The 23,476-nt window shown below is 41.9% G+C and overlaps 1 protein-coding gene across 1 annotated transcript in view; it reads right to left on the bottom strand.

The window, feature by feature from the left end:
• Positions 1-23,476, bottom strand: part of tdrd12 (tudor domain containing 12) — a 139,787-nt gene that overhangs the window by 50,970 nt on the left and 65,341 nt on the right. Inside the window, exons 16-22 of the mRNA XM_085991576.1 lie at positions 22,112-22,303; positions 15,418-15,546; positions 12,777-12,894; positions 12,108-12,244; positions 10,308-10,510; positions 8,979-9,081; positions 4,135-4,349 (exon numbers count right to left, since the gene is read on the bottom strand). Coding sequence (XP_085847702.1) covers positions 4,135-4,349; positions 8,979-9,081; positions 10,308-10,510; positions 12,108-12,244; positions 12,777-12,894; positions 15,418-15,546; positions 22,112-22,303 — 1,097 coding nt within the window. The remainder of the gene's footprint in view (positions 1-4,134; positions 4,350-8,978; positions 9,082-10,307; positions 10,511-12,107; positions 12,245-12,776; positions 12,895-15,417; positions 15,547-22,111; positions 22,304-23,476) is intronic.

Raw genomic sequence — 23,476 nt, 5'->3', positions numbered from 1 at the left:
AACATATCACTGATCATAAAATAATTGTTCTGAATTTGAAAATAATTAAAGCTACTTGTTTCAGAGAGGCAGTGACCGAGGAATCTTTTATATTTAATATATTAGAGCGTTGAGTGTGATATGCACACTTCTAGTCCACATTCGGCTTATTTCTTGCGTCACATTTCTGGAGTCACACTTTATGTCAACATTTTATAATGACAAAACCCTACGTCAACACTGTCAGCATCATCATAAAAATAATTTATCTGTAATACTGTAATTCCAGAATTCTTTCCCTCAGGTGGCACTACATCATAAATCACCCAGATCCACCCACTAATTTTTCACCTGATTTTTGGGTTGTATTCCCCAGCATTTTCAAGTATTTTAAATTAAATTATTGAGGCGCTTAGAACCTCAGATATTTGCAGCAGTTACCCCTGCTCACAACCCATTTGAGGTTGCCCAATTTTGATTTGAGGGCTTTGGATTACCCACTCCATGTGTTCTGGCCTCAAGCTTAGTGATCAGACCCACCTGCCTAACCCAGGCTGGCAGGGTAACCATCTGCCATCTCCACTGCACACCATTCTCTCCCTTGCCCTCCCTCATTTCATATCCTCATTAGTAGCGGTCAGACCTCATTCCCTCCAGATCTGACCCCTGACCTTGCAGCCCCCGGATTCCTCTCCCCCGACGAACTGCAGCCATCCTGCTCCCTGGGAGCTTTCTTCCCAGTGACTCATCTTTGTGGTGCTTTACACTCAGCTGTTAAACAACAATCCTGTACAAGCACTAAACTCATACTGGGACAAATATATAAGGCCGTAATTTACAGTGGGTAATAACGGCGAACTAATAGCCTTCGCAGTTATTACCCCTTTGAAACCGACCCCCCCCCGCCATGGCCGGCAATCAGTGAAACTGATGAAAACTTGGGCATTTCCGTGGTAATATCACGGTTAATACCCTATTAAATGTTAGGCCTTGCTGGCTTAGGTGTAACTGGGGTTTTAACAGCGTATTGACTGCTAAATAAACGTTATGGCCCTGAAAAACTAATTTTAACTTTGTGGAGTGTGAAATTTCTCCATTATGATATAAATTACAATTTTTAAGAAACATTTAAAAAAAAGTTGTTTGAGAATATCAATACAGGTAGACTACCCTTTATCCGGACTTCCGAAAACCGAAAACCTCTAAAAACCGAAGACTTTTTCGGTCAGCGTAAGTCGTGCGCACGACATGACCAGAGTGGCGCACGACTTACAGGCCTAGCCGGATAAGGGATAGTGTAGCATTTTTCCGCACTTCTGAAAACCGAAATCGCTCAGCGTAAGTGTACCAGCCTTTATCCGCACATCCGAAACCAGAAAACCTCTGAAAGCCGAAAGAGGAGCAAAGCATGACTTCTGAAAACCGAAATGCGCACGACCACGACCCCCGCCGACCCCCACCCCCGACCGAACCCGACCCCCACGCCGTACCCCACCCCCGCCGAACCCCACCCCATTTCGGATAAGAGATAGTGTACCAGCCTTTATCCGCACATCCGAAACCAGAAAACCTCTGACAGCCGAAAGTGGCGCAAAGCATGACCCGACGCTGCCGATGCTTGACCCACGCAGGTGTTATGCTGCTCTGTGTGATATTTGCTGCTCTCTTAGATATTTGCTGGCTTTTAACAATTTGTGAAAATGCTAAAAAGAGCTGCAGATACCCCAATGGATAACAGTGAGAAGCAGAGAAGGAAGCATCACTCATTATCGATATCGCAGAAAGTGGAGTTATTGCAGAAGCTTGATCGTGGTGTGTCTGTGCGACATCTTACTGAAGAATATGGTGTGGGAAGTACCACCGTATATGACTTAAAGAAACAGAAAGACAAGTTGTTGAAATTTTACACTGACAGTGATGACCATAAACTAATGAAAATTAGGAAAACATTGCATAGGGCAAAAAATGAAGATCTTGACCGTGTGCTGATTGAGTGGATTCGACAACGCAGAGGTGAACGTGTGCCACTGACTGGTTTGATGGTCATGAAGCAAGCTAGAATATACCATGAAGAACTGAACATTGAAGTTGAGTGTGAATATTCAGAAGGTTGGCTGCATAAATTTAAGAAGCGTCATGGTGTAAAATATCTGAAAATCTGTGGTGAAAAAGCTTCTGCTGATCATGAAGCAGCTGAAAATTACATAGATCAGTTTGCAAAAATAATATCGGATGAAAACCTCGGTCCTGAACAAATTTACAATGCTGATGAAACAGCTCTGTTCTGGCGCTACGTTCCTAGAAAAACATTAGCAACGGCTGATGAGAGTGCACCAGCAGGTTTTAAGGATGCTAAGGACAGGTTGACTGTTCTTGGGTGTGCCAATGCTGCAGGCACACACAAGTTAAAGTTGGTAGTGATTGGAAAAAGCCAACATCCGAGATGTTTGAAAGGTGTATGCAATTTACCTGTGCATTATTATGCGAGCAGGAAAGCATGGGTAACCAGAGGAATATTTTCTCACTGGTTCAATAACCACTTCGTACCAGCGACACGAGCTCATTGCAGGCAAGTTGGACTGGAAGAAAACTGCAAAATTTTATTGTTCCTGGACAACTGCTCCGCACATCCCCCTCCTGAACTTCTTGTGAAAAGTTATGTTTTCGGCATTAACTTTCCCCCTAATGTGACATCTTTAATACAGCCTTGTGACCAAGGAATTTTACGCTCCATGAAGAGCAAGTATAAAGACGTTTTTTTGAACTCTATGCTTGATGCAATCAACAGAGGCAAAGGAATCCAAAGCTTCCTGAAAGAATTCAATGTTAAGGATGCCATTTATGCAGTTGCTAATGCTTGGAACGATGTTGACAAACCAACATTAACAAATGCTTGGCACAGACTTTGGCCTTCAACGATGTTTCATGAAGATGGACCTGCAGATGACGAGTTTGAAGGATTTCCTGTCAGTCAGGAGAAGATGATGATATCAAACCTCCTCACTTACGCCAAAGGTTTATCATCCGAAAGTGTAAATACGTTAGAGGAAGCTGACATCGAAGAAGTGCTGAACATCGACAATGATGCACCTGTTGTGAATTCATTGAGTGATGGGGAAATTGCTGAAATGGTGTTAAATAAAGACAAGCATGAGGACAGTAGTGATGATGATGATGACATTGTGAACACAGGTGAAAAAATCCCCATAGACGATATGGTGACAATGTGTGATCAGTTAATTGCTGGCCTTGAAAAACGTGCATTTATCAGTGAGCAAGAGATTATGCAAGTTTACTCAATTAAAGAGAGACTGCTTAGACAGAAACCAATGTTAATGAGACAGACGACACTGGAAGAAGTCTTTAAAAAGGCCGTCTGTCGTAGTCATGCTTCATCACTTGAGAATCCTGTTCCTGGCCCATCTTCAGATGTCCAACTCCAACCTGATGACAATGATGCCAACACTGATGTACCCTCTTCTCCAAGATCCTCAAGCCAGATGTAATGCTGCTTCATCACTTGAGAATCCTGTTCCTGGCCCATCTTCAGATGTCCAACTCCAACCTGATGACAATGATGACAACGCTGATGTACCATCGTCTCCAAGATCCTCAAGCCAGATGTAATGTACCTTTATTGCATGTTTATGTACAGGTATTTAGCTTAGTTTGTACCTGTACATGTTTGAAGTTTTACTGAATGTTTTCCTTACAAATAAACTGTACTACAGTATTTATCCCTGTAACTACAGTATTTATAGTCGTTATTTTTGGATAAGGGATAGTGTATCCTTTATCCGCACTCCCGAAAACCGAATTACCTCTGAAAACCGAAGTGTTTTCGCGCACCTTCCGAAATTTTCCTAAAACCGAAACACGGCTGGTCCCGAGGTTTTCGGATAAAGGATAGTCTACCTGTAGTTTGACAGATTTAATCTTAATAAATTTAATCCAACACGCTTATCTTCAAATTACACGACATAAACTATATTCAGGCACCATAATTTTAGATAATTATTTCACCAAATCTCAGAAGCCATAACATATTCTTGAAATACCCGATGTAAAAATGTTCTAATCTGAACAATTATTATTCCCTTGTTAATTTACTTTGAGTTTTACTGCCATCTACAAAAATAAAATTTGCTGCCTTACCTGCTATATATTTCTTCCTCTAGTCCATATAGAGAAGACACTTCTAATTGCTCTACTGGTTTCCTGTTGTTCTCCTCTGTGTAGTAATCAGCCATGTCTTTCAAAAGCCTCAGATAGTCCTCTTCCATTGAAACGGGAGGATTCTCCCATTTATTTTTGTGATGTATTATTCTACCATAATAGCTCGAAGCATCACGGACACATGTTGCAATAATCTAGAGAAGTTTCAATTCCACATATATGAGTAAATTATTTTGTTACACAATTATACCTCAATATAAAGATTGCAGTCAAGAGACCAACCATATACCTTGCAAGAGTGTGACCAATATAGAAATTTTTGTCTTTGGTAACTTCAAAATATATAGTAGATTTTCCTAATAGCTATGTCAGGTATGCAGGGGCAGAATTGATGCTGGGGTTTAGAAAATTGGGAAAGCAGATTTAGGGATGTTTTGCACCAGATTTCTTCTGCTTGTGATTTTCTGGCCAGCTGCACTTTGTGCAGTAGAGAACTAGTAGTCAACCCAAGCACCCCACCCACCCGCCCCTTCAACCACCGTCTGCCCCACCTGTGACAGAGACTGTAGGTCCCGCATTGGACTCAGCAGTCACCTACGAACTCATTTTTAATGTGGAAGCAAGTCATCCTCGGTTCCGAGGGACTGCCTAAGAAGAAGAGATAACTAGTGGACATTTCATGTTATTGTCTCATTAAGGCTCCAGGATGCTTGCAAAAATATTTAAATGAATCGCAGGAACTATTTTCCAGCTTTTGCACCAGGCTTCAAAGCTGGTTTTGAATGAGAAGGGAAGCTCTTAAATAGGGAGGGGGAAATAACAGACCTTTGGGTGTTTATGCTTTTGTAGCATTTACTTTTTAAGCACTGTCCTGTTTCTATTTAGAGATTTTTTGGAATATATTTTTGGACAATTTTTATTAACTCACTATAGGAGGTTTTGAATGTGTCGTCACCTCTCAAATCCATGGCCATCTTTCCCGCAACTCCATGTTTGAGCCCCTCCAATCAGGTTTACGCCCTTGCCACAGCACTGATCTGATCAAAGTCACAAATTACATCCTATGCGAGTGTGACTGTGGTGAACTCTCTTCTTATCCTCCTAGACCTGTCTGCAGGCTTTGAAACAGTTGACCACACCATCCTCCTCCAACGCCTCTCTCCTCTGTTGTCCAGCTGGGTGGGACTGCCCTCGCCGGGTTCCATTCCTATCTATCCAGTCATAGCCAGAGAATCTCCTGCAATGCCTTTTCTTCCCACTCCCGCACCGTTATCTCTGAAGTCTTCCAAGGATCTAACCTTAGCCCCCTCCTATTTCTCATCTACATGATGCCCCTCAGCATCATCATCCGAAAAAAACAACAGGACATTCCACATGTACGCTGCCAACACCCAGCTCTGCTTCACCACCATCTCTCTCGACCCCTCCACTGTCTCGGACTTCTCATGTTACTTATTTGGGATGAGCATAAATTTCCTCCAATTAAATATTTGGAAGACCGCAGCCATTGTCTTCTGTCCCTGTCATAAACTCCATTCCCTAGCAACCAACTCCATCTCCCTCCCGGGCCACTGTCTGAGGCTGAACCAGACAGTTCACAACCTTGGCGTCCTATCTGACCCCGAGCTGAGCTTGCAACCCCATATCCTCTCCATTACCAAGACCACGTACTTCCATCTCCGTATCACCCGACTCTGCCCCTGCTTCAGCCCATCTGCTGCTGAAACCCTGATCCATGTCTTTTTTACCTCTAAACTCGACTATTCCAATGCTCTCCTGGCCAGCTTCCCACCTACCATCCTCCGTAAACTTGATCTCATCCAAAACTCTGCTGCCCGTACCCTAACTCGCACCAAGTCCCGCTCACCCATCAGTTGTTGTTGTATTGTCATAATCCACCCCCCCCCCCCCCCCCACAACCACCCCTAAATGTTCATTATTACGGACTTAATCAGTACAACAGGTGATAAATAGGACACATGAAAAGGAGCTCTTTCAATACCAACTTTCAAGAGAGCTTAGGGATCCACAAGCTATTTAAGTGCAAGATGCAGAGTCCTATGATGCGACCCAAGTGAAGGTACATTTAACGATAGGAGTTGGTCGTCTATATCCCAAATACAGTATTTCATGATTCAGGTAGTACAAGATGAAAAAAGGCATGTCAGGGAGACCAGCAGATATTTGAGCTATATTGACAACTCCTATCATTAGACCACCAATGATATCTACAAGCCTTGGCACATCTACCTGCTATTGACAAAGGATAACTACTTCATGCTTCGGAGGGAGAGAGGAAGGAAGGCAGGAATAGACATTAAAAGCCTTTCACAACCCAGGACCTCCCAAAGCACTTAAAAGCCAATGAAGTTCTTTTGAATTGTAGTCATTGTTGTAACAGGCAAGCGCAACAGCAAATTTGGCACAGCTAGGTCCCACAAAATGCAACGAGATAATGACCAGATAATCTATTTTTGGTTTTCAAATCCTCCATGGAATTGCCCCTCGCTAACTCTAGCCTCCTCTAGCCCTTCAACCCTCAAGAGAACTCTTCATTCTTCTGATTCTGGCTTCTTATGCATCCCCGATTTCCTTCGCCCCTCGATTGGTGGGCGTGCCTTCAGTTGTCTAGGCCCTAAACTCTGCAATTCCCTCCCTAAACCTCTCCGCCTTGCTCTACTCCTTTAAGACACTCCTTAAAACCTACTTAAAAGCTTTTGGCAACATGTCCCAATATCTCCTTATGTGGCTCCGTGTCATATATTGTCTGATAACGCTCCTGTGAAGTGCCTTGAGAGGTTTTACTATGTTAAAGGCTCTATATAATTGCAAGTTGTTGTTGTTGGGGTAAATGGCACTTTCTGGTGCTAGCCCACGTATTACCGGATTTATTGAATTCAATTTCACAACTTAAAAATACAGAAAATTTCCTGTTTGAGACAAATTCTATGAGATCATTTTAAATTGCTAATTGTGATATATAGTATGTATTGATATCTGCTTATATAAATCATCAATTGTAAATAAATTCAATTAATAGTTTTAGCCTATACGAAGTAGGCACATAGGCCTAGAAATTGGGTTGGGGCGCCAAAGTGGCGCAAAAGTCGCCTGAGCGCAGGATTTAGCGCAGCAATCGGAGTAATACCGATCGCCAGAAATTCAGTTTCAGTGCCCCTCGAGGGACATGGGGCGAGGCTCGAGGCGCTCCGCGTCCCTCTTAGGGCGCTGAAACTGATTATCGCAGCGCAACGTGCCGCAGCGCCACATGCTGCGGCACGGCACACTGCGGTACTGCAGGCCTTCCTCCCACTGTTAAGGGGGAGGTGCCTGCAACAGCGCGATCCCCGCTCGCGAGTGCCGGCAAATGAGCCCGGCACCAAGGAGAAGTGCCGGGCTCTCGGGAAACAGCCGGCAATGCCGCGGGGGGGGGAGGGGGTTGGTTAGGAGGCCGGGGACGGAGGTGCTGGCAGGCGGCCGCCGAAAAAGCGGCCGCCCCGCACCTCCACCTTAACTTGCGCCGCTGCCGGCACAGTAAGGCCCCGTGAACCGGGCGCAGGTAGCGAACGGCGCAACTGCGCCGTTCGCTACCAAATATCGCGAACGGGGCACGAATGGGGCGCTGCGCACACCGATGACGTCATCGGTGGCGGCGCAGCGCAAATGCCCAACGCCACCATTAGCGCCCCTACTGAATATCGCGGGAGACGCAGCCAGTGGCGCTACAGCCACTGACTGCCTCTTTAGGTGCTAACAGGTGGCGCTACTCACCCAATTTCTCCCCCATAATTTGTTATTTTTCGTCTTCTAATTGTCAGGAGACAGGGTGGGAATACTAAAGTTCAAGTGTGCTGTAGTACAGTTAAATAGGATAATTACAACAACTGCCAGGCCATTTGCCCAATAAATAACTGAATTTGGAAAAGTCTGAACTGCAACAAAAGGATCTTCACTTTTCCAAATGAAGTATTTTTAAAAAATGTTTAAACACGTACCACAGCAGTAAATCCACATTGCCAACAGACATGATTAAAGAAGACACACTCCTTTTAAATGTTGGTAACAATGTCTCCCTTGGATTGTAAATCTTTTCTTCCCCCTCCCCCCCAAAAAAAGGCCGAATATGAATTAAGCAAACATGACTATTATTTATAATATTCCCAGAGGGTTGAGCTAATGGGGTGAGATCTTAGTATTTTTTGTTAAACATAAAGATAGAGGCTGAAGCAACTTAAGTCCCTTATGCAAACCTTAACGGGTAAAAGAGACATCAACAGAGGTTGAGAATAGGATTGGTAGTTCTCATGGTTGCAAACAAAGGAATAAAATACTGCTGCATAAAAAGGTCTTTATAGTCAACATCTACAATTACACTAGTGGAAGTGTTTATGGCATTCATAAAAGTGTATTATCTCAAATATAACGTAAATTTCATTAAGGTAAACCCGCCTATTGCAACTGTGCGGATGTAAAGGACCATACTGATCATTGAAGAAATTCACTACATCAAGAAGATGTGGAAAGTTTGTTTTGCACATCAAAAAATCATTAAATCTAAGTTTCTTTAGCTGCCTGGCTTAGATAGGATGAAGCACATATCATATGAATTACAAAATATTAGCTTCTAACTGGATTTAAAGATGCAGCTGTACTACTACTGTGAAGGTAGTCATTAATTGTTACACTATTATATTGTAGAGATAATCCTCATATTTCTAATGGCAGATAAACAAATCCTAAACAAAAAGGTGAAAACTGTTCAAAGAAGCAAAATTTTAAAACCGGCAAGACAAGGCACTGAAATAAATCACAAGCAATTTTACCTCAATGTATCCTGTAGAAGGCAATTTCTTTTCACCTGAAAGGCACCGTGGTTTGTCTACATCTAGGTGAAGCTTATGACGACTTGTACAAGTTTTATTATCCCTGAAATGAACATTGACACATTAAAGTAAAAGTATTTACACAATTTTATCAATTTGATACAGATGGTCAAAGTTGGCTATTATATCATGTAGCTGCCCGTGAAGAGAATTCCGGTGTACATCACATTGATGTATCAGCATGATGAGTGCAATGGTAGGAAATCCTTTGGAGGGGGGTAAAAAAAATTCATGATGTGGATATGTGTACTCTGATGCAACTGGGTTAGAATCGTTAATCAAAAAGATGGTAATTTAAGATTCAAGTGAGGATGCTACACGGAGTGGAATCCTCCATTTGCTTTGTGGCATCAGGACAAATTAGCTTCCACCTGTTACAGTAAAGCTTCTTACTGAAGGCCAAAAGTGTATCAGTAGTAAACTTCTGCTGTGATACTGGAGCATACGGTATAGCATTTTGAACAACCGGCTTAAGAATTAATACTCTACCACATGCAGCTATGGAGAATGCACGTCTCAAAAAAAATGAATTCTTGGTGAATTTTTGTGCTTATTAGCATTAGGGAGGTTAATTGGGGATAAATGCATTTTCCATCCCTGTACCTAAATGATTTGCCCTGTTAAGAATGGGCTCACAGTAACTGAACATTGTCAGTGAATGCTTTTGCACATTTTCCAATGAAGTCATTTGTGTACACATATTTAATTTTGTCCTGTACCAATCTGAATTTGAAGTTATTTACAACAAATACCATATGCGATTTCCTAGTTTATCCACTTAATATATACTGTTGCCACTGAATTTCAAATTTGATAGAATTCATCAAAGTCCCTCTTTCATATAATTGTCAATTGAGCATACAGCAGAAATCCACAGCAAACCCTGCCCCAGCTCTCACCACTTGACCAGTCGATCACTTTCAGTGGAAAATGAGAGAGGATTATAACTGTGTTTAACAAGTTTTCATTCCCATACCAGGAATCACGCCTAAGTCAACAAAGTGAAAAATATCCCGAATCAAATATACAATTTTTATACTAACTATTTGATAGCTTAAATAACTCTTGGATTTTCAGGTTAGTCTGGTCCACAGCCATACATCTGCTGTAAACCAATTAATTTGTTGATCTTTCCCACAAAAAATGATATATTAGTGCAACTGGAAATCTCTGCCCAAACAATGAAGAAGCAGCCTGGTCACTGTAGCTCCCTAGATTTTTTCCCCACTACCCTTAAATCTACAAAGCAAACTATTGCTAAGTGCTTACCTGCAGATTCCATGTGCTTTAAGGTATTTACATAAAGATTTGTCATAGCAAATGTCATCTTCTTTATTCAAGTCAGAAATAAATTTATATAGTTCTGTAGGAATTTTAGCTTCTGTTCTTTCCAGGTAGTGCAGAATGGAAGCTGTCTGCAGTGCATTTTTGTCAGTCATTAGTATGATTGACTGACTTTGAAGAGTTGATCCCTAGTGTTAAGAGAACATTTTTGTATCTTATAATTTTTAAAAAAAGTTTAATTTGCACTAAAGATTCTACACATTGCTTTAAGGTGCTAGCCAAAACTAAACACTTCACAGTACACGTGCCAAAAATTACTTAAGAGTCTGATGTGAACTTATGAAATCCACATCATCCCCACTCAATTCTCCCATAACCAGTTTACTAACACGGATAATGTATAAACTGTAGTTATATTAACTACCAAGAAATTTCAACCCACAAAAAAAGAGTAACCCATTATAACCTCTTGTGCACCTTCCCAGCCAATTTCAGAGTAGCACTGATGATACTGAGGCATGGAAATTAAGTACAATAAAAATAACAATTTGAATGTAAGCTATGTTGGACTCTGAGGTACGTCAGACAGGAGAAGATGAATATTAGCAGGCTGTGCAATGAGATGTCTCTCACATGGTTTTGTTCTGCAAACATGGAAGTTTCAAGTGATCTGTACAATTACATTTTGGAAAAAAGGTGTCAGTTCATACAAATAACTGCCCAATTAATATTTTAACAGGAGCAACTAGTTAGTGGACAATTTTCATTAAAAATATTGCTGAATTTTTGTGCTCATTAAGGCGAGGGATGTTGGTTGAGAAAGGGAACGCATCAAGAACTCCCAAGGCAGATATAACACGGTCAGCTAAAGAGCTAAGCTACTTTTACTGAGCCCTCTTCCAGCTGAGGAATGATGGAGGAAGGGAACTGGCACGTTGTAGGTACTAGAGTTGGTAGTGGGTAGGTGACTAGTATGGGGTGGTTACAAAGTCTGCTTTCCTTCATATTTTGGGGTTTCAGCTGGTCGCTACAAAAGATGTGGAACAGTTAACTTTTCTGGAACCACATCCTCACCTCTGAGATTCTGATAAATGTATCCAATGGGAAAGAGTCCAACACGAACAAAATTCATAAAAAGAATTGTCTGAGCCTAAGATAATTTTTTAGTGGCTGTGTAGAGTGAGGTGTGGCACAAAGCAGCATAGACACTAATTTACTACTAGTGTCATTTGGATAGGAGCCTTATATAGAATGTGATAAGGATACAGGGACTTGAGAAGCTCTCTCAGTTTAAGATTTGAAATTGTACAACAGAAGCAGTTGTCAAAATTGTGCCGACTTCGAGAAAAACAGGAACATAAATTAGGCCCCTACAATGTTACAACACATTGTGGTGGCAACAGTAAATATGGCAGTGACTTGGACTGGTAAACACTAAATTGTCTTGCAAAATATGTAGACTGAAATTGTTCAAGACAAACCTGAGTATTTATAAAAGCTCAGAATTTCAAATTTTGCCAGCAGAATAAAAAATAGAAACAAGGCAAAGTTTCATACTTAACACTTCAAATTGTCTACTTCTACAATCACCTGTTGGTTCATAGTACAGTAGTCTTCAAGCCAAAACACCGCGAAGGTTTAAGAGTCAACTAGAACTAGTACACAAAATAAACAGAACATCCCACAAAACACTGCTGAATCTTAATTCTCTCAGCAATGATAAAATCTGCAGATATTTTTCTGCATTTTAAATTAAAAAATACATTTTTCCTCAATTCACTGTACCTCCACAATATTATCAAAATTGTCAACCATGCAACATAGGCGAGCTCCAAATATCTTCCGAGAACGAGGAAAACCATAATGGATTACACAGGTGGCATCTGTAATTCCCAAGGCTTTGAGGCAGTCATCAGTTGTAACTGTTAGGGAAATAAATATTTAAAACAAAGTTCTATTTGGGATATATGAATTAGAAAATGTATGGTGTATTATTATGCAAAGTGCACCCTGAATCCAACATTGAACAACCAATAATATTATGATGTGTGGGCCTCCTAGAGGGTTAACAATGTGGCATAGCAATATTTGATTGTCATGTACCATTCCACTTTCACGGTAACAAGTACCAAACAAAAAAATATTTTTAAATATTCAGGTTTCACAATGCTTTCATGGAAAACTGGCTCCAAGACTGGAATAAAGATTCCTTAACCCAACCACATGTATTCCTGTTAGTGAATGGGTTATTTTTTAAACCTGTAGAACATCCTGTACATGGTAACCACTGATCTGGGACTTATATTCCCATTTGTAGTCTGGTTTTATGGAAATTTGTACAAAAAGAATAATTTTTCCTGCAACTTGTAAAATACAAACATTTCTATTAATGCATACGTTTAAACTGTGTATATTCTGTGCATATTTTAAAACTTCAGTATTTAAAATACTCACCTAATATTACATGTGTGCCAGGGCTGAATTTCTTACTCCACTCTTCCATTACATTGCTAACCTGTAAGCTCATCCCTTCATGGGCTTTCATGCAGAAATTTGAATTACTGTCCAAAGCCTAGAAGAGAGTTGTGACCAAAAGATGCTCAATAGGCTATATTTTTAATTAAGTTCAACAATTTTTAAATTACCCAGTAGCACAGAAGTTTACTTATAGTTATGACAGTCTTAGATTCAGCTATCTGGCAGCTAAACTACACCTCACAAATTTCATATTCCCTCAGCTAGAGTACCAGGTGAGATGTTTTGCCTTGTACCATATTTACTATAGCAAAAAATGAGTCTCTACATGTCCAGAAATCCATACGCCTTTATTATATTTTTTTTAATGCACAGAAAGCCAGCGAATGACAAAAAGAAAACATTGAAAGAGAAATTTTTAAAAAAAGAAAAAGAATGAACTTGCATAGAATTTACAGTACAGTAACAGGTCATCCAGCCCAACTGGTCTATGCCGGTGATAATGCTCCACACGAGCCTCCTCCCACCCAACTAAATCTAACCCGGTCAGCATATCCTACTATTCCTTTCTTTCTCATGTACATATCTAGCTTCCCCTTAATTTGGTTATAAAATATAAATTATACTTCAGTATTTTCTGGTTTTGTGTAGATTGCATTTCACAATCGATGAACTGCATTTGAAATGTAGTCACCGATATGCAGGCCAACATGGAAGCAAATGTGTGTGCAGCGCAAAGTCCCACAAACAGCAATAAAGATCAATGACCAGTTAATCTGTTCTGGTGGTGTTGGTTGAAGGATAAATGTTGGCCAATTTGTTGGAGAACTTCCCTGCTCTTCTTCAAATAGTGCCATGGGATTCTTTAAATCCACTGAAGTCTTAATTTAAAATGAAGATAATGGCCTGGATTTTGTGGTCAGTGGCAAAGGGACGGCGCTCGCCACTGATCTTGAAAAAAAGCTGCCCCCAAAGATTTAGCAGGTTCTAGAGCATCGACTTCCCCTATTCCGAAAATAATTTCAATCTCGTGCCATCTATAGGGGATCTGTGGTGTCCAGCAACGGTGAAGTCATTAAGCAGGCTGATCAGCCAATCAGACTGAAGAATTCTCACAGCGAGCAAACCAGGAAGTAAAAAGCACGGATTATAATCCACTTTTTAATCATTTTACAGAAAGTGAAATAAACATTGGGACATGCACATGGGATTAAGGTAGAAGCTGAAATATCAAACTTTAAAATAAAAATTATTTTAAAAATCATGGAATTTTTAAATGCTAGAGGGAATGACACTCCACGCTTATAAAATTAGTTTTTCAGGGCCAGAGAGGTTGTTGAGCAGTAATTATGACTTAGTATGGTGCTAAAAATTCAGTTACACCTCATTCAACAAGGCTCAACATTTTCAATGGTTTTTACAGCGAGAATAGTGTGTAAAAAGTTGACGTTCATATCAAATCACTGATTCTGTGTTGATTGCACCTGCAAAGACTGCAACAGCGCACCCTGTGGAGGAGCAGGGTATCACTGATAGCAACTTCTGGATTCCTACGATTAACTGTGCATGTGCGGACACCAGTAGTTGCTGTTAGTTTTACACAGTAATGACAGCGGGCGCTGACAGTTTCATCATTACAACTGCAAATTCTGGGCCAGTATAATTAGATAGAAATCAGATTTTACAGCACAGAAGAAATCCATCTGGCCCATTGTGCTGGTTCTCAAAACACATGTTTACTCAGTCCTAGTCCCCTGTACTTGCCCCAGATAATTGTTTTCTTAATATGGGGGGGGGGGGGGGGGGGGGGGGCGGTGGCAAGAACTCTTCTACAGCACTTTGTCAGTAGAAGAAAATTAACTGAGCTTTGTTTGCAGAACTATGCACTATATAAAGTAGGGATGGGGAACCCAAGTGCTTTCAATGTCAACTCAAAAAAAGTGTCTTATGTCACCTTTCTTCCCCATGCTGGTGACAGATTACTTAGTGCTACATGGCATATAATGAGATTATGTGCATTTTATATTTTTGTATTCTTTCCAATGAGGATGATAATTGTAGTTTACTTGACGTTATGTAGCACGCAGTATTGGAACGGACAGCTACAATTAATTTTCAGTAGTAGTAAAATATTTTATAAATATTGTTTTTAATGACTGATCAGATCATTCACCAATATATTCCAGCCTTGATTTGTATCATTAAAATTTGTATTTAGTAAATACAAAACATAGTATTCCCTTTAGCATTATACATATTTAAAATTTAAATAAGTGGCATAAAGAATATTTTTGCAATTTAAAATTGAACTAGTAAGCAGCAAAAATATATTTGCAATTTTAATGTTGTCAAAGCAGCCTTCAGTCCAAAGTGCTCACAGAGAGACAAGGGGCGGAAGAACCATGCATTATTTTTGTCATGACTATTACACACAAGTGGCTCAACACAATTTACATCATTGCATTAAGTCTAAACTGAAAAGGTTTGCACAACACTTATGTACACAGTGGCACTTTACTGCCCAAGAACAGGATTCCACCCCATTGACAGAAGCATACATTTAATCTTAACTTGTGAGCTCCCAAAGAAGTGAACGCACATCTTAACCATAACTACCTACTTTAAACACATGATCCACATCCTCAGCGCAATTAGTAAAGATTATAGTCTTTTGCAAAATCTCAGAGGTGAAATCCAACAAGGTCAGCAACAATGATGTTTTCTCACAGTCCAAACAAAGCTGCACGACCTAATAATGAAGACATTTTATCAACAAATTGTTATTGCAAAAATAATTCTCAAATATTCTGCTGTTGGATTACATTCAGAGTTATACAGCACAGAAAGAGGCCTTTCGGCCCATCGCGTCCACGCTGGCCATCAAGCCCTGTCTAATCTAATCCCATTTTCCAGCATTTGGTCCGTAGCCTTGTATGCAATGGCATTTCAAGTGCTCATCCAAATGCTTCTTGAATGTTGTGAGGGTTCCTGCCTCTACCACCCTTTCAGGCAGTGAGTTCCAGATTCCAACCACCTTCTGGGTGAAAAAGTTTTTCCTCAAATCCCCATTAAACCTCCTGCCCCTTACCTTGAATCTATGCCCCCTTGTTATTGACCCCTCTACTAAGGGGAAAAGTTCCTTTCTATCTACCCTATCTATGCCCCTCATAATTTTGTACACCTCAATCAGGTCCCCCCTCAGCCTTCTCTGCTCCAAGGAAAACAACCCCAGTCTGTCCAGTCTTTCTTCATAGCTGAAGCGCTCCAGCCCAGGTAACATCCTGGTAAATCTCCTCTGCACCCTCTCCAAAGCAAGCACATCCTTCCTATAGTGTGGCGACCAGAACTGCACAGTACTCCAGCTGTGGCCTTACCAACGTTTTGTACAGCTCCATCATAACCTCCCTGCTCTTATATTCTATGCCTCGGCTAATGAAGGCAAGTATCCCATATGCCTTTTTAACCACCTTATCCACCTGTTCTGCTGCCTTCAGGGATCTATGTACATGCACACCAAGGTCCCTCTGATCCTCTGTCTTTCCTAGGGTCTTACCATTCATTGTGTATTCCCTTGCCTTGTTAGTCCCTCCAAAATGCATCACCTCACACTTTTCAGGGTTAAATTCCATTTGCCACTGTTCCGCCCATCTGACCAACCCATCTATATCGTCCTGTAGCCCGAGGCTTCCCTCCTCGCTATTTACCACCCCACCAATTTTCGTGTCATCTGCGAACTTACTGATCATACCTTTTACATTCACATCCAAATCATTAATGTAGACCACAAACAGCAAGGGGCCCAGCACTGATCCCTGCGGTACCCCACTGGACACAGGCTTCCAGTCACAAAAACAACCTTCCACCATCACCCTCTGCCTTCTGCCACTAAGCCAGTTTTGGATCCAATGTGCCAAGGCACCCTGGATCCCATGGGCTCTTACCTTCCTGACCAGTCTCCTATGCGGGACTTTATCAAAAGCCTTACTGAAATCCATGTAAACCACATCCACTGCACTACCCTCATCCACACACCTAGTCACCCCCTCGAAAAATTCAAATTGATCAGACATGATCTTCCCTTGACAAAGCCATGCTGGCTATCCCTAATTAATCCTTGCCTCTCCAAGTGGAGACTAATTCTGTCCCTCAGAATTTTTTCCAATAATTTCCCTACCACTGATGTTAGGCTCACTGGCCTGTAATTCCCTGGTTTATCCCTGCTACCCTTCTTGAATAATGGTACTACATTAGCTGTTCTCCAGTCCTCTGGCACATCCCCTGTGGCCAGAGAGGTTCTGAAAATTTGTGTCAGAGCCCCTGCAATCTCCTCCTTTGCCTCACATAGCAGCCTGGGATACATCTCGTCCGGGCCTGGGGATTTATCCACTTTTAAGCCTGCTAAAACCGCTAGTACCTCCTCCCTCTCGATGCTAATATGTTCAAGTATATCACAGTCCCCCTGTCCGATTTCTATGTCCACATCGTCCTTCTCCATAGTGAGCACAGATGCAAAAAATTCATTTAAAACCCCACCTACATCTTCTGGCTCTACACACAGCTTGCCACTTTGGTCCCTAATGGGCCCTACTCTTTCCCTAGTTATCCTCTTGCCCTTAATATACTTATAAAACACCGTAGGATTTTCCTTTATTTTGCTCGCCAGTGTTATTTCATGGCCCCTCCTCGCTCTCCTAATTTCTTTTTTAAGTATCCCCCTGCACTTTTTATACTCCTCTAGGGCTTCCTCTGTCTTTAGTCCTTTGTACCTGCCAAAAGCCCCCCTTTTTTTCCTAATCCATTCTCGTATATCCCTTGACATCCAAGGTTCCCTGGGCTTGTTGGTCCCATCCTTGACTTTTACGGGACTATTCGTCAAAACACAAAATATCACAAACAAAATCACCTCTTCTACACTATTTCCCAAAATACAACAGAACTGCACCTATATAAAGTGCAAGAAGTATCAAGCATATACTAATGAGGAAGAAAAGGTCAGCTTTTAAATAGTCTCATCTTCACTGCCCATTATGTCAGACTACAGGCAAACATTGGGTAGCAGATTGATAATGTCACTAACCCACCAACTTTCTCAAGCCCTGCAGTATCTTTCTACGACACTCACTGGAAAGGGGAGCATAGCTTTGATTTGATCAAGTTACTACTGTTGGTAATGCTTCCTGGTCAAGAGTCGTTGATTTTTTTTTTTTTTAACATGGCAATCTTGGTAAAAGATGTGGACATTATCTCAAGAATACCCGAAATATCCAAAATTAAATTCAATTTCTTATGGCTCTAAGGAGGTAGCCATACCATTCAAAAGGTGAGGAATGACAAAATTAAATTTCAAAGTGGGATATCAAACCATGAAAAAAGCTTTCACACTCCAATATCATGTGCTTTAAATGCGAAACTAGCATCAGGCTTATTACAGCTATTAAATGTAAATAAATCTTATAGAGCAATAAACCAAATAGTGACAATCACAGGATCCAGCTTAAGATTTGTAAGATTATTGCAGTATTGATAATTCTGAAGCAGGGGAGGAAAGAGTAACCCCTTCTCCCAATGCACATACCCAGGCTTGGAACTGCATCCTTTTGGGACCATTCAGGAAACCTCTGTCTAACTGATACCCGAAACAAGCCTGAAAAGTTGACCTGTTTAAATGGAAGTAAAATTCATCTCATTTTAGGTGCAAGTCATCTGGACATTTCTTCTCTTCTTAGGCAGCCCCTCGGAACCGAGGATGACTTGCTTCCACACTAAAAATGAGTTCTCAGGTGACTGAGGAGTCCAATGCGGGACCTAGTCTCTGTTACAGGTGGGGCAGACGGTGGTTGAAGGGGCGGGTGGGTGGGGTTCTTGGGTTGACATGCGCTCCTTCCGCTGTTTGCGCTTGGCTTCCGCTTGCTCCCGGCAAAGAGACTCAAGGTGTTCGGCGCCTTCCCGGATGCTTCTCCTCCACTTTGTGCAGTCTTGGGCCAGGGATTCCCAGGTGTCGGTGGGGATGTTGCACTTTTTCAAGGAGGCTTTGAGGGTGTCCTTGAAGCGTTTCCTCTGCCCACCTGGGGATCTCTTGCCGTGTCGGAACTCCGAGTAGAGTGCTTGCTTTGGGAGTCGCGTATCGGGCATGCGGGCAATGTGGCCCCTCCATCGGAGCTAATCGAGCACGGTCAAAGCTTCGATGCTGGAGATGTTGGCCTGAGCGAGAACACCGACGTTGGTGCGCCTAGCCTGCCAATAGATTTGCAGGATCCTGCGGAGGCAGCATTGGTAGTACCTCTCCAGTGCTTTAAGGTGCCTGCTGTACATGGTCCATGTCTCTGAGCATACAGGAGGGCGGGTATCACTACTGCTCTGTAGGCCGTGAGCTTGGTGCTGGGTTTGAGATCCTGGTCTTCAAACACTCTCTTCCTCAGGCGACCGAAGGCTGCACTGGCACACTGAAGGCGGTGTTGGACTTCGTCATCGACGTCTGCCCTTGTTGACAGTAGACTCCCGAGGTATGGAAAGTGGTCCACGTTGTCCAAGGCCTCGTCATGGATTTTGATAATCGGGGAGCAGTACTGTGTGGCGGGGGCAGGTTGGTAGAGGACCTTTGTCTTACGGATGTTTAGTGTGAGGCCCATGCTCTCGTACGCTTCGATGAAGGTGTTGACAATGGTTTGGAGTTCGACCTCAGAGTGTGCGCAGACGCAAGCGTCGTCTGCATTCTATAATTCGATGGCAGAGAATGGGACAACCTTGGATCTGGATTGGAGGCGATGGAGGTTGAACAGTTCCCCGTTTGTTCTGTAGATTAGCTCCACTTCAGCGGGGAGCTTACTGAGGGCAAGATGGAGCATTGCAGCAAGGAAGATCGAGAAGAGCATTGGTGCGATGACACAGCCTTGCTTAACCCCGGTCCATACGTGAATTGGGTCTGTGGTGGGTCCGTTGGTCAGGATCATGACTTGCATGTCACCGAAGCAGGCGGAGGATCGTGACAAACATTTGAGGGCAGCCGAATTTGAGGACACTCCATAATCCCTCACGGTTGACAGTGTCGAAGGTCTTTGTGAGGTCAAAGAAGGCCATGTGCAGCGGTTGGTGCTGTTCCCTGCATTTCTCTTGTACTTGACGCGCAGTGAAGATCACGTCCATTGTGCCCCTTAGTGGGCCGAATCCGCATTGGGATGTTGGGAGGAGCTCTTCAGTCACTGGGAGAAGGCGATCGAGGAGGATTCTTGCGATTACTTTCCCTGTGGCAGACAGTAGGGAAACTCCTCCTTAATTACTGCAATCGGACTCATCACCCCTGGCATGTTCCCCTCCTTCCAAATAAGAGAAATAAGTTCATGTATTCGCGCCAATAGTGCTTCTCCACCATGCTTTAGTGCCTCGACGGGGATTCCATCTGCTCCGGAGGCCTTGTTGTTCTTCAGTTGTCGGATGGCCTTTTCAACCTCATGCCGGGCTGGGGTTGTGCTGAGGTGGTGGCGGGTAGCATGCTGCGGGATGGAGTTGAGGACACTCGCGTCGAAGACAGAGTCTTGGTTAAGGAGATCTTCGAAGTGCTCCTTCCAGCGGGCACTGACTGCCTCTCTGTCCTTGATGAGTACCTCTCCGTTCTTGGCCTGCAGTGGGGTAGGATCTTGGGTACTTGGGCCGTAGGTGGTCTTGACTGCGCTAAAGAATCCACGCACGTCGTGGTTGTCGGCTAGCTGCTGGATCTCCTGCGCTTTCTCCACCCACTATCTGTTCTTTAGGTCACAAGTTTTTTGTTGGACCTCGGCCTTCAGGAGTCTGTACAGCTGCTTTCTTGCTCGAGTTCTGTTGCTGTTTCCAGATCAGGAATGCCCTGCGCTTGTGGCTTATTAGCTCCTGGACATTCTCATCGAACCAGTCTTGGTGTTTCCTGGTCGAGTGACTGAGCGTCTCTTCACAGGTGCTGATTATGGAGGCCTCAAGTGCAGACCAGGCGCTGTGGACACTCTGTGTCTCTGCATCACTGGACATTTACAATAGTACTGGAATACCATTACAAGATACAGAATTGGACGGACAGAAAAGGCTCTATTTCAACAGTCAAGGAACTTGGACCTAACTGGGAAGATGCTTCAACATAATTATTATAGAATGTTAATAATGGGCTAAATAACTCTTAAAATTTCAGAAACTTATTCGAAGAATCAAGCTTCTATAACCCTCATCAACAAGAGTTTGCAATAAGAAACCTAGTTAAGCAACAAGCCCCTTTTTAACTACTAGCTCAGCTGGCAGAGTGTCATTGGATCTTAGAGGTACCCAATACTTTTATCAAATTGGACTGTTAAAAACAGAATTCAATTTGTCTTTCAACATACACCGAAGGGCCCCAAGATCTCAACTGACAGAAGACATCTTTTTCAAAAAATATTCAGAAACCTACATGAAGAGTCAAAGCCCTTCTCCAGAAAGTAAAGGAGAAAATAATGTAAAATGAAGTAGCAGCTCTCAAGTGATGCCAAAGGGTTTTGATAGTCTGTAAATAATAGCAAGGGAAGCTGCAAGGAGTTAAGCAGTTCCACCGTTTTGAGGTCCTGGGAAAGGAAGAGACTAACAGTTCAGGGAGAATTAAGCACCAAGGAAAAATAAGCTCAGCTAAAAGTAAATAAATGGAATTTTCAAAATAAGGCGGGGATGTAAAACCAGTGAAAAGATAATCAGGCAGTGTGTATAATGAGTGGTCGATCAAATATAGCCAGTTTTTATGCCACTGCCAAGTTGCAAGTTCCACCCATTCTGTGTGTGCAGGTATAATTATGGTAGAAAAGAATTGGGGGGGGGGGGGGGGGGCGGCGGGGTTGGATACTGCTTCCATTTGATTTTTTTCTTCGAGTTATAAACCCCGCTAAATAACTAGACTGAATAAGAGCTTGTGTAATTGGGCAAATGACTAAGATGATCCCAGAGAATACCGAGGGCGAGAATAATAATTGCATTGACAATAAACTGAAGGCAAGAATACAGATAAGATCAAGCTTGTATGGGGGTTAACATATTTTGAAGAGTTAAAACATGATGAAAGATACATACGAACCTCCTATTGTGTGAGAAATTAAGGCAAGAATTAATATTACATGTTCTATAAAGAAAAAAGAGTTAAAAAAAGTCAACCTAATTTTACCGTGGTTCTTTAATATGTTGGAGTACACAACATTTTAATCTACTGTAATGACTTAAAAACAAAGATCTACATTTTAAAAATATAAACTCTCATCTAACTACAGTCAGATGAACACAGCATTAAAATCAAACCATCTCAGACCTACTCGGGTTTCACAAGTACAAACCTGATGCACATTTCCATACAGTGCAGCTTCTTCCATGGCTGTTATAACAACATAAGGATCACTTTGATTTTCTTTTACTAAATTTTTCATTTGCTTTGTCCAATGCTTTCCAACAGCTATGAGCTGTTGTGGGGTCGACCGCCTCTCTGGAACATTAGTAGCTTCCCTGAAGCATTGCAAGATAGTAGTCATCTATGTTTAAAATACATCAGGATTAGGTTTCCATTATGTATCTGGAAAATTATTTTTCTATAATTTACCTGTTTATATTCACAATGAAATTGCACATTGCCAATGGCCATCTAGAAACATGAAGCCCAAAGCAAAATAAACAAATCTAATTGTGACACAAGTTACTAACAACTAACAGTGCACTTGCACTAGAGAGAAATTAAATTAACTTTCCTTCTGTAAAAATGTAGAAGTTTCACCAATGGTAAAATAACTTGGTTAAGTCCCTCGCTGGGATAGGGAACAGGAGAAAAGTGATACAAGTAAGTAACGCAAGAGGAGTGATACAAGCAAGTTACACTTACATGCAACTTTTTAAAGGAGCAAAATGTAATTCTATAACTAGACATGACTACCGGTGAAAAAGACTTGGAAACTGCTATTGTTTATACTGGATGTGGTTTATTGAGAAGCAAGCCAATTTTTGCACATAAGCCCCCAAAGCATGGAGATGTCAACCACTAACATATAATAACCACATTAGGGATTGAAGTGACAACTTTTGAAACCATGCTAAAATTTAAACAGATATTTGTTAAAGTGGATTGCCACAAAAGTCATGTCTACCACTGAGATCCCCTTCCAGAGGAACAGGAATATGCCATTCAGCCCCTTTAGCCTACTCCACCATTGAATTAGATCATGGCTGAGCTGTACCCCAACACCATTTACCCACTTTTGCTCCATATCACTTGATACCCTTAGCTAACAAAATTTTATTGATCTCAGTCTTGAAAATGTCAACTGACCTAGCATCCTTTGTGGGCAGGGAAGAAGAAAGTGTTTCAGATTTCTACTACCTTTGGTGGGGAAAAGTGCTTTTTGATTTTACTCCTAAATGGCCTAGCTTCAAGTTTAAGATTATGCCCCCTTGGTCTGGATTCCTCCATTGGAGGAAATCGTTTCTCTGCTTCTTCCCCATCAAATCATTTTATCATGTTAACTACCTCAATTACATCACTCCTCAATCTTCTAAAAACTAGGGAATACAAACCAAGGTTATGCAACTATCTTTCCTGAGGTTCAACACACAAAACTGAGCACAGTACTCCATAGTTTTGCCCACTCACCTAGACTGTCCAAGTACCTTTTGTAACTTCCTGCTCTCATTTACACATTTACCTTCCCATCTGG

This window comes from Somniosus microcephalus, chromosome 6 (assembly GCF_052327205.1).
Source record: "Somniosus microcephalus isolate GS21.2 chromosome 6, FLI_Smic_1.0, whole genome shotgun sequence".
NCBI lineage: Eukaryota > Metazoa > Chordata > Chondrichthyes > Squaliformes > Somniosidae > Somniosus > Somniosus microcephalus.
Note: the sequence above shows the minus strand (reverse complement) of the source record. Positions and strands in the feature narration are given on the sequence as shown.